General features: G+C 38.2%; 1 protein-coding gene across 3 annotated transcripts in view; it reads right to left on the bottom strand.

The window, feature by feature from the left end:
* Positions 1-12,258, bottom strand: part of PARP8 (poly(ADP-ribose) polymerase family member 8) — a 177,686-nt gene that overhangs the window by 17,592 nt on the left and 147,836 nt on the right. For all 3 annotated transcript variants that reach the window (XM_019464319.2, XM_019464320.2, XM_053906983.1), the window contains 8 exons: positions 9,609-9,734; positions 8,273-8,338; positions 5,672-5,739; positions 3,882-3,930; positions 2,677-2,789; positions 2,369-2,441; positions 1,071-1,140; positions 449-522 (listed from right to left, as the gene is read on the bottom strand). In XM_019464319.2, coding sequence (XP_019319864.1) covers positions 449-522; positions 1,071-1,140; positions 2,369-2,441; positions 2,677-2,789; positions 3,882-3,930; positions 5,672-5,739; positions 8,273-8,338; positions 9,609-9,734 — 639 coding nt within the window. The remainder of the gene's footprint in view (positions 1-448; positions 523-1,070; positions 1,141-2,368; positions 2,442-2,676; positions 2,790-3,881; positions 3,931-5,671; positions 5,740-8,272; positions 8,339-9,608; positions 9,735-12,258) is intronic.

The raw sequence follows: 12,258 nt of genomic DNA, 5'->3' as shown, positions 1-12,258 counted from the left end.
ACCCTTTCCTGACCAGCCCAGGGACAGTCACTCTGGTCCCATCTTCTATCTCACGGTATTAAACATCTCTGTTCCCTGATTTTTCTCCATTTTTCTCCACCACCTAGCATTCTATCTAAATCTATATTTAATTCATTCACAGCCATTCAACAGAATGTAAGCTCCCAAAGGAATTCTCTATTGTTTTGCGATCTATTTTTTATTATCACTATAGCCCAATGCTTAGCAGTCTCTAAAACATTACAGGAGAAGCTTAATAAATACTTGCTGAATGTTTACTGAATAAAGGCGCTCTGATTATTACACGTGAGGGTAAGTTTTGTTCCTTCATGCGTAATGACTATGTACAATGACTCTGAAGACTTAAAAAGCCAGACTTATTGATGTCCTGCTGGCTAATGAGGCTAACGTTCACTCATCACATCAGCCACTCGAGTCACTACAACACCTGTGATGTGCTGCTGCTTTTACTGCTTGAGGCCGGCTCGTCTTTGGCTGTCACCTTCTGCTTCTTGTTCATCCCTGAGGACACCAAGAAAAGAGTAATTCAGGAACAAAGCTGTATCATGCCCCTCAAATACAATCCCTTGACACTTTGCCTAAGATTTCATTGCATGGGGCACCAATGATCACGATGGGCTCCTGAAGGACCAGCTCCTGTGACTTGGGGTGGAAAGTCAGTGGGTTTAGAAGTCCTGACAGTGTTAGGAAGTAGAAAATACAGCTTTTTAAAAAAAATTGCATGGAAAATAGGGATAGGAAATTCTCTTGCTATATTTAGAAATCGATATATTTACAAAATTCGTAAATTGGTTTTAAGGGGCGCCTGGTGGCTCATTCGGTAAGTGTCTGATTCTTGATTTTGGCTCAGGTCAGATCTCAAGGTTGGTGAGATCGAGACCCGTGTCAGTCTCTGCCACTGACAGCATGGAGCCTGCTTGGGATTCTTTCTCCCTCCCTCTCTCCCTGCCCCTTCCCTGCTCACCTGCATGCACGCACGCTCTCTCTCTCTCGAATTAAATAAATAAACTCAAAAAAATTTAAAAAGTAAAAATGAAGCACACGCTTACCTGAGTAACCAAAAGATATGCTTGACATTGGACTAAGATAGATTCCACTTCCATACATTGCACCGTGGAGCTAAAAGGGGAAGAAGGGGGAGAGAAAGTGGGCAGCCAACGGTTTCAAAGGTTAATACTTTACTTAAGAAAAATTAGTCTCATGTTGGAGCATAAATTCTTAGAAAATGATAAAGCTATTTCCTAAAGGACTAATTTGAAAATAGGACTACTAATATCTTTGTGCTCAAAATTCAGTGAGTTGATACATAAAAAGTGATGGCCAGAGAAAAAAAATCTTTAATTTTAGAGTTTTCCACCTGATCTATGACAAAGTCAGTGAATTATTATAAAGTAACGTTTTTACCCAAAATATTCGACTCCAAAATACTGAAAACAAACCAGACTGCATTATATATGGTGAGGGTTTTGATTAGGACTCACATGCTAGTATAGCCACAAAGGAGCCTATTGACATTTTCATTACACAACACTGTAATCCCGTTCTTATCGCCTCTAACCTTGCAGGTTACAGTTTCATTAACTGAAACTCTTCCACTGTTCTAAGAAACTACTCAGAACAATTAAAATTCTCTCTCATTATCCCTGTCTTCTAGAACCCCTGTGCCCTATTTAGTATGAACTGAATACTAATCGAGTAAGTGTGTGTTTATGGACGTTTACATTTAACTGTATCATCTCAACTGTCACAGAGCGTGAGATCTGGCACAGGTGATGGGATTGAGCGTCTCATTTCCTGACCTCTTTCCATCCTCAGATGAAAATCAGCTGAATGAGAGTGAGGTAGGGTATTGGAGATGAAGGGAATAAATAAAGATGAGCACTATACCTGCGATATCCCGCTAACTCCCAGTGCTGCCCCAGAGACGGTAAAGCAGGCAACAGATAGCGCTTTGGCATCCAATCTCCATTTTGCTAACTCTTAGCCCTACTTTTTCTTAACGTATTCACACTTGGGCAGTGCTCAAGAAATCTGTGTTGAATTAGAAACAGAATGCTTGTACGCTTTTACTTTCTGCATGATAATTTTTCTTCTACTTAAGCTCAAAGTGACTTTACTGTTTTCTCATAGGGAATTCAATTTCTTTTCCTTTCCATCCCTATATGATGTATAGGTCAATTCTGCTTCAGTTATTTTGTGAACATTACTTACGCCTTTTAAAAATCCTATGTAATTTTTTGAAGCCCGCTTGCTTACCCCTTTTCACATAAGAACAAAACACCAGGACTGCTTATTGAACTCTAACACAAAAGTATATATGGTCTTGGTAAAGCATCCAGAATCTTACCTGCAGTCTAGTATTAGAAGCAACGACCAGACCATTCCTCAGAATAGAGTGCCAGTTTTCAATATGTGAGCCACTAAAGCACAGAGGAGGGGAAGGACAAGGTAAAACCAAACATTAATAATCCTCTAAAGTAGCCACAGTATGATAAATCATGTACCTTCAGAAAGTCCTGAATTTTCAAGTCAAGTATCAGGCACTGGACTACTCAGTGCTCACAGCCAACTACTACAAGTGAATGTTTTCCTCCCCACACATTTCTGGAAGACTGAGGTGAAGCTATATCCCCATCAGCGTTAAACCATACTCACTGAAATGCAAAGGTGCTTCCAAAGAGTTTTTTAGCAGCTCTAAAATTAGATTCTTTGGCTGGTGGACTGCTGAGAAGAAGGAACTGATGTGGAGTATGCATAAATTTCAGTTGCTGCCATTTAAAATAATGACAAATGAAAACATGTCAAAATTAACATAGAATCAGACTGATGACAATTTCAAATTTTACTGGCTTTAGAAATATCTAGATTCAAGCCACACGAATTTACACTAACAGGACCATTCATTAAAAAAAAAAAAAACCTACATAAATGATAAATCATATGGAGTTGCTGATAGGAAGGGTAATTCTTTAGGCTAATGGAAAAGGAACAGGAGACAGACAATCCAAAGTCATTTATATTTAGCTTTGGAATACATTGTGTAATCGTGTCCAAGCAGATCTGCCTTCCTAATTATGTTTCTTTTTGAGACTTTTATTACTGAATTCCCTAAGTATCCACTAGCTATTCAACTGGGGAAATATCTGAGTTTGCTAAGCAGAAAAGAAAAGTTAGTTCAAGATTTTAAAACTGCAAAAATTACCATCGTCATGCTTTATTTGCATATGCTTATAAATCTGGAAATTGCCTACATTCACATAGAGTTTCCCCTTTGTTCATGGAAAGAAATTAAAACAGAATCTTTTGAATTAGTTGCCCGACAAATTTTCTAATTGCTGCCCTTTCACTTAGGAATGTATTTGTATAGGAATACAATATAAAGGAATCTCACAGTTTAGACATTCACAGACAGGAGAGCTGAGATTCTGGATACTGATCTCCTTAGGTAATGATCACAACTGAAATCAGTCCATTGGCTTTTCATTTATTTTGTAAGCATATTAAGCTGATAAGGCAGTATCTTTCTTGACAACAAGAAACTGACAATGATAAAAATAAAAACCACAATACCTTTCTCTGCTCAATCTCCAGATTCCTCCTATCACTTGCAGAATAACTAAATGATTTCATATTGACCCTTTTACTCACTTAAAAGTTCAGGGCAGCAGCCTGAATTTGAATTTGATTTCTTGGGAAAACCTAGAGCTTGTGCCCATATGGTCATTTCAAACTGAAGAATGAGGCCTAACCTGAGATTACTTCCATTTCCTGGAGAGGCTGCCTAAACATCACAGGGTCAGTTCTCCCAACTAGTCAGGACTGTTCCCATTTCTGTATGTATATGTGAAAAAACAACTTACCCTGTTAACTGGCAGTTTCACAATATGTGACCTATTACTTGAAATAACCCTGAAATTAATTAAAATAATCCATCAGTCACAAATACATGCCAAATATATTTAAAGTTTTCTTCTTTAGTTGGCAAGTGAATGGAACTAACGTTTGCTGTGACATTAACTAAACTGAGTGATCCTTGTACTTAGTTACATCAGTTTGCTTTGTTCCTAACACAACTGAAAGAGCTCATGTAACAAAAAAGATAATATTTTTTATCTGAGAACGCAGAAGTAGTTCCTTACACCCTAAAAGTGTGATCTTTAATCATCACCCCCCTCAGACATCAGCAAAATGAACATTTCTAAATATATTTTCACATGACGATCACGTAAATACAAAGATTAGAAGCTGATTCCTACAACCGCTTCTTTGGCTCTTCCCTACATTGTCTAATTAAGAATGAGTTTTTACGAGATCTTTTTCTTTCTTTAAATATTTGAGGATCTTTGTGCTGATATATACAGTGGTTTACACACAAACTGTTATTCACCATATTTAGACACTGAGCTTGAAAAAAATTCAATTCAGGTATCTGAAAGAACTGATGATTTTATGCTTTTCAGTACAGAAAATAATAATAAGGAAAACTCTAAAACATTTTGGTAGATTTTCTTCTCCTTGAAAGATGCGTGACTAACAAACTGAAGAAAATGATCACAAATAAAAGTTGACAATCAGAGGCTGACTACAGGGGGTGGAAAAAAAAGATTCAATATTTGAGATTTTTACCTTCATTTTGAATATGACTTAATGTGAGAATTTGAAAAGTTAAAATGAAAACTATGTGTTATTCTACTCGATCCATCAGAATTTTAATAATAAGATCAAAAAAGGTACAAAGAAGAAAGACTGCCAAATCTAATTCTTAAAGTCTTATTAGAGTAAGTGCTCACTGTAAGATTCTAAGTGAAAGCTAAGTAATCAGACGCATTTTTTCTCCTTTGCTCATCTTTTCATTTTTTTAAAAAGGTTGTAGCATAGAATCAATCTCATGCAAATCAATCTCTCATAATCTTCACATTTGTGTTACTGCATGATGGTCGTGATGAATTCCAGTCTTTAAGTTTTTAGTGACTTCAAAGAGACTTGTACATAAAACCCTTGTAGGTATGGGGAGTAGATACTATTGTTTTCATCTTGCAAGTAAGAAACCGGAGGGCAAAGGGTTTTGTGGCAGGCATGGTAGGAGGGGAGCTCTCAAGCCACGCTCCTGTTCTCGCTCAGCCCTCCTAGGATCCCTGTGGGACTACGGCCTTGCCCCTCACCACGCTCACTCTGAGCAGGGCATCACCTGCAGCCGGCAAACAAAGAGCTCATCAAGTTTATGCTGTCCTTGTTAAGGGAGTGAACCGTACGAGACATACATTTTAGAAAGGTTTTCAGTAAGTGTTTGAAACAGTGAGTATTGTCACTCAGTCCTCACTTAACGAGACAATTAAATGAACCAAAACGGCTTCACCATTAGAATCCAGCTAATCACATTTTTTAAAATAACGGACAAACTGCCATCAAATACACTGTATACCTGTGTAGCGCGTAGGACAGCATTTTCTTCCCCTTGTGATATACAAGTTTCAATTAAAGTGAGAGTCATTACGGACTCTGATTATAAAATCACCAGGCCTCACAGGCTTGCAGAACTGTAGCATTGCAGGCCTCGTAAAATGGGGCCCTCCCCCTCCCCCCTCCCTGCTTAAAGCAGGCAGTAGAAAACGATGCCGTTTTAATGAAGAGGAAAACTAAAATTGTATACCATTGCAGCAGGGGATGAGCAAGGGGGTCCTGTTTATCCATCTGCTTCTTAATTTCGAGATACGGTGCCTGAAAAAAAGTCATTATACTTCGTGATTTCTCTCATAAATTCCTTTCTTCCTTTTTGTTTTTCCTTTTTGCAACAGGAAAATCAGGTTGAACAGGTGTACCTAATCTAGTTAAACCCGGAAGCCCGTGGCTGTGAAGTGGTAACAAACAGCAACAATTTACCCTTCTTGTTCCCCCCACAAGGCCAGGTGAACTCGGAACTTCCACATAGCACGATGGACTTGCGCCAACATTTTGTTACCCAGAGAGGTTTCATCAAGCTTTAGCCTGGCTTCCTGGTACTAGGCCATGTCCCTAAAGGTGATCCCGGGCATCACGCTGAGTCTCTGTTCAAAGTAATATAATGCCGCCCAACCACAAGAGGTATCTTGTCCCAACCTACACTGCCAACCTTCCGGTAATTCTCTACTTATCCCCCTGCTGCAATTTTCCTGTTCCCCACAGCTTCCTAGTTTCACTACTCCATGAGCCCCTCTTGGTCCCTTGCTGTACGCACTTTAAAAACCTCAGTCACCTTGGTCCTACTCGGAGGTTACCTCGCTCAAGCTGCAAGTCTCTCTTTCCCACTCCAGTCCTCAAATAAAATCTATCTCGCCACCTTTAACAAGTGTCGGGTGCCATTTCTCTTCGAAAATGACTGTTTTTAACTTTTAACTAACATCAAAGCAAACCTTGTATCATAGCTACTACTCATGCTCCTATCCTAGGGTCCTGACTTAGGTCTAGAGCTTTACAGGAAAAAACTGGACAAAATTTACGTAGGAAGAGCCCTTCTTTTGAAAGTTTTTCCTGGAATTTACCCAGACAATTAACCTTTTCAGAGAACAAGAGGCAATCTGTCTGTGGCAATTTAGGTCTATCTATAAGGTCAGTACATTCTAGAAAATAGGACGGTATTATGTTATATTTATTGGGAGAGGTTTAAAGATATGACACAGTGAACCCTGACGGCATCCCTACGAAGCACACACTGGAAGGCGATGCCACGTTGGTATTTACTATTTACCACCTTGACAGTGAAGAGGCTGAGGCATCGAGCAATTACGCAACTTGCCCAAGGTCACAGGCCACATCATCGATGAGTGAATTATACAACACACGCCTCTGACTTCCTAGGCTGACTCTTGATCGTCTCCACTGCCTTCTATTTAAAATAGCTTACACATGACCCAGAATAAAGGAAGCAAATTTTGGCAGAGAGCTGATCCCAGAGTCAGAATTTTGTAGCTATTTTTATCCAAGAATGATCCTGGTCTAGGGTATCGTATAAATACCCTATTACCACCAAAGTTTTTGGTAACACAAAAATGTTTACTGAACTTTGTGTAAGATATTGGAACAGGTCCTTTTTTCTCCCTAAATGGAAATGTGTTTTATTGTTTTCTTTGTCTTATACAAATAATAAATATTTGTTTGAAAAGGAATTCAGGTAACACAGAAAATTATGGACATAGAAAAACAACTAGAAAGCATGATGGCTTTTCAGCAAATACTCTAACGGGTGAATTGAAGATCTCCTCATTTACCATCGTCAGACACACACTGTTTGTTGATGCCTATTTGACTACATGGAATAAATACTATCAAAAGAATGAAATCTCAAATTTGGGAATGTTACGATGTACTCTGGGAGCATATTTTCAAGTAGAGTAAGGGTGATGGTGGGGGAGAAGGGAGCAGTGACACAGAAGTTTTGTGGGCCTCAAGACTGAAGGAATCTAATACTCTCTCCCCAAAGATAGCAAATGACCCAGGGTAGTATTTATTGTAAGCCTCCAAGGCCTCCAGGGCAGTGCAAGCCTTGAAACCACCCTATGCAAACCAAACCCATAATGTGTGCTGATGTCAATTATGGATTATTAATTTCTACTTATAATAATGAGTTGTAAGCCTCTCTCCAAATCTTTGGCAGTGGAAAGGCCTCAATAATTCAACGGTATGTGCTTTTCCAAGAGCTGGACTACAGCCCAGTGATCTGTTAGACTTTCATAATAAGCCACAATCCTTGCTCATCAAACTTCACCAAAGGCTCTCTAATGACCAAAAACATAAACTCATGCTCTCTGGGAGTCTTGTGTCCTCTGAAGTTGTTCTGAGAATCTGTGTTCTTTCTAAAATATTTATGCACAATTTACACTTGATAGAATATTTGTTTTTATTTTGCCATTAAATATGTGTTAAAATTGCTACTGTTAATGAAAATTGACAGTCTAGGAAGATGGTACCAGATTTAACCTTTGCCTTAAGATATTCTGACACACTTCCATATGCTCAAACTCCTGCAGAGAGAATGAGGATTATAATTATGCAATTACCCTCCAAAAGTCACTGTGGTAGCCCACCAATACACTGGTGTAATTTAATTAAAACATCCTAATACAACACAATTTTAATCTGTAAATTATTTAATTATACTCCCATCTAATAGAAAAGTCTACATTTCACTACACAGCCAATACTCTCAGACATTTGTAAAATATGATTTTACTCTAGCAAAACTGAACTGCATAAAACCACAAGGTGATATACTTACTTGTGTCATTTCCCTAATAGAAGTTATGCTATCCAGTGCTTTCATTACTCGATCATAGTTCTTCTTCTGTTTGAACAGAAAAAAAAAATAGTATTCACTATAAGCCTTTGCAAGTCTGCGCATTACTAGAGAAACATATTATTTCTGTATGTGGATTTTCCACCAGAGTCAATTTGAAAGCAATGTCTGTTGTGTACATAAAAGAGAAGACTTTAACAAGATGGTTTTGGGATGTAGGATATATAACTGAGTTAGAGAGAAGAAAAAAGAAAACAATGCCAATCCTACTTAAACAATACAATCCTATTTATGTATAAGTACATAAAATCATGTTTAGCCTGCAGGGGGAAAACTATAAATACAAAAAAGATATTGGGCTCCTGATTCTTACTTTCACTAAAAAAATTAAGCCATGATGTATAAAGTAAGCATAGAGTCCTTCTAAAATCCAAAATCCACTTTAAATATTACAAAATCATTTTGTTTTTATTTCCTTTTGATTGAAAGATTATTACCAAAAGAGTATGACTAGCAGGTGTATAAATGACACCACTTAACTGATGATTCATCTTCAAGCACACTGTGACTATGTGTACCGTTGTCACTTATGAAGGAAGGAAAGCTTTTCCAAGGACATTTTTTTATAGCCATTGTTTCTGGAAAATGATTTCAAGATGAACAGTGATAGAAACTAAGGCAATTTTAGCTCTCATGCAATTTGAAGATTTTGCTATTTTAGAAGGATTCCACCGAATCTCCACGAATATTTGTGAAATTGTTTTCTGAAGAAATGTTAGTTGATCACATGAATTAAACTTCCACTAACCTTCATATAACAGGGGAGGAAGGGGGGGAAGGCAAGGGATGAGGAAGCAAAAAATACAAAAGAAAAACAAGTCGGTCCTTTTACCCATGACCCTGAAAATGAGGTTACACTAAGCTAGAATCTCAAAAAATATAAAATGAAATTAATCATATCAGCCATTACAAACCAGTTTATTATAGCTGTTTACCTGCCTTCCATGCAGATGGGATGTGTAAAGATCACAATTTGAGAGGATGAAATGGGTCTAGGTTCATAAAGATGAAGTTCTAAAAAATGATTTTAAGAGACGGAAAGACAGGGAAAGTAACAGGATATGGGAAAGACCGAAGGAGGCCGGAAACCAAGTTTGTGTTAGAAGAACCGTATTTACTAAATGGATCCAGAGTCCACAGCAGGTCAGGGATGTGCCTGCCAAGGGAGGGATTTAGATAGAAAGAGGAAAGCTAAGGAGATTAGAATTTCAGCTGCTGTTACCGGAAACGGGAGGGGCGCGCGAGGGTAAGTACTCACCCTGGGGTTGAAGGCCAGCATCTGAGGATCGTTAGGATCTACCACAGAAGGATATGGCTCGAAAATGACAACTTTTCTAGGAGATTCCAATGCAGACCTACACATGGACACTAGTAGATCTACCACCTTGAAATACATACATAAGATAGTTACCATCCTTTGGGTTTCATCAAGTGCTCTGCCATTGTTTCTTCCTGTCATGGTACCTAGCATAAGTTAATCAGGAAAGCCTCAGCACTGCTATCAACTTCTCAGATCTGTAACTTACGGCTTCAGATCAAGTTTGAACAAACTTGACCACTAACTTAAAATAGCTGACATGTGTTGGAGTGCCTGGGTGGCTCCATCTGTTAAGCACCCGACTCTTGATTTCAGCTCAGGTCATGATCTCATGGTTTGTGGGACTGAGCCCCATAATGGCCTCTGTGCTGTTAGCTTGGGATTCTCTCTCCTTCTCTCTCTCTCTGCCTCTCCCCTGCTCTATCCTTCCCTCTCAAAATAAATAAATAAACATGTAAATAAAATAAAATAAAATAAGTTGCTCCCAATTACGTCCTAATATCCCTTTGTCATGAACACATATTATGCTCTAACATTGTTCTAGGCTCTGTGCACAAGAGAGACAGGTCCTTTCTCTCGTGGAATTTACACTCTAATGGAGAAGATGCATAATAAAACAAATCAGTTAAACAAATACATGTTTAAATACATTTCTGGTCATGTTGAATGCTGTAAAAATTAAGCAGGCATTAGAGACTAAGGCAATAGAGGGTGCTGTTTCTGAGTGGCTAGGAAGGTGTGATGTTTCAACAGAGACTAGAATAAAGATAGAGAGGGAGACCTAACTCTGGGGAGAAACCGTTCTGGGTGATGGAAACTGCAGATGCAGGAAATGAGTCTGACATGCTCTAAGAAGAGTGAAGCTCCTGACATCATCTTACTTCTTCCAGCTCTTTGCCTCAGGCCATTAATGACCTTCGTATGCTAAATATGATGGTTTTATTCCTATGTTCTTCTATGGCCTTTTCACACAATTTACTAAGAGGCAGTGTTATTTAACAGTTAAGGGTAAGACCCCCTCTCCAGTCCCCAAACCAATGAGCTTCTGGCCACGGAATTAAGAAAACAGATACTGTCTAAATAGAGACAGTGTGCCAGTGTGAAGACAGGGACATCATAAGGAAAACAATGGGCTTAATCTTTATAGAGAAAAAATACTTTGAGAAAGTTTTTAAACAGGCATTTTAAAAATGCACACAAAGAGTAAAACAAATTTTGATTCTTGTGGTTAATGAAAGGAGCACTGTGTGACCTAACAATAGCAGGGCTCACTCTGTTGTGTGTATACTCACAAAACACAGCCACCCAATCACAGCATCCAGAAATGCCAGGGACCTAAAATAATTAGCAACACTCAAACCATTCCATTGGGTATATGATCTACTAGTAATACTTCTCAAAGTACACAGACATACATACCCCCAAGACTCACTCAGAGAACAGTAGGACTGAAACTGTTAGTATGTTTTTAACACACTATTCTATTTATAGGTGTGTGTATATATAGGATTTCCAAGCAATAGATATAATAAAGACATAATAAAATCCTTTTTGTCTTCCATACCCACACTCACATTCCTTCTACCCCAGAGCGATGCACTTTAACCCAGATACAAATTGTTTTCAGCATTATCTGGTCTCCCAATAAAAGAAAAACAAATAAAAACTCCTAAAAAAGAATAATCAGTAAAATAAAATAGCCTCTTCTGAAACTCTGGCAGTGGAGAGGGAATTGGCACTGTCTTATAAAAATTTTCGAGAATTACGTGACACGGTCTGCAACTGAAGCTTTATAAAAGTACACGCCCTTTGCATATAGGGTCAAATGATCTTTGACAAGGGTACTAAGACCACTCAATGGAAAAGGATACTTTTTTCTACAATGATGGTGGGAAAACTACATCCACAAAAAACTGGAGTGGACCCTTATACCATACATAAAAATTAACTCAAAATGTAATAAAGACCTAAACCTAAGACCTTAAACTATAAAATTCCCACAAGAAAACATAGGAGATAAGCTTCATGACACTGAACTTGGCAACGATTACTTGGATTGACAACAAAAGCAAATACAGACAAGTGGGTGTGCATCTAACTTAAAAACATTGGTGCATCAAAGGACACAATCAATAGAGTGAAACGGCATAGGATGGGAGAAAATATTTGCAAATAAGATATCCGAAAGGGGGTTAATATCCAGAATATATAAACAGTTCTTACAACTCAACAAGAAATCACATAATTTAAAAATAGGAAAAAACCCAGATAGACGTTTCATTAAAGAAGACATACAGATGGCCAACAAGCATATGAAAAGATGCTCAACATCACTAATCATCAGAAAAATGCAAATCAAAACCATAATGAGATATCACCTCACAACCATTAGGATGGCTACTATCAAACAAACAAAAAAACAAACAAACAAACCCAGAAAATAATAAGTGTTAAGCACATGAAGAAATTGGGGTCTTTGTGTGCTGCTGATGGAATTACAAAATGGTGCAGCCACCATGGAAAAGAGTATGGAGGCCTCTCAAGAAGTTAATAACAGAACTTCCATATGATCCTGCTGGCAGTGACAATC

The sequence above is a fragment of the Panthera pardus genome, unplaced genomic scaffold (assembly GCF_024362965.1).
Source record: "Panthera pardus isolate Hobbes unplaced genomic scaffold, ASM2436296v1 HiC_scaffold_2, whole genome shotgun sequence".
NCBI lineage: Eukaryota > Metazoa > Chordata > Mammalia > Carnivora > Felidae > Panthera > Panthera pardus.
Note: the sequence above shows the minus strand (reverse complement) of the source record. Positions and strands in the feature narration are given on the sequence as shown.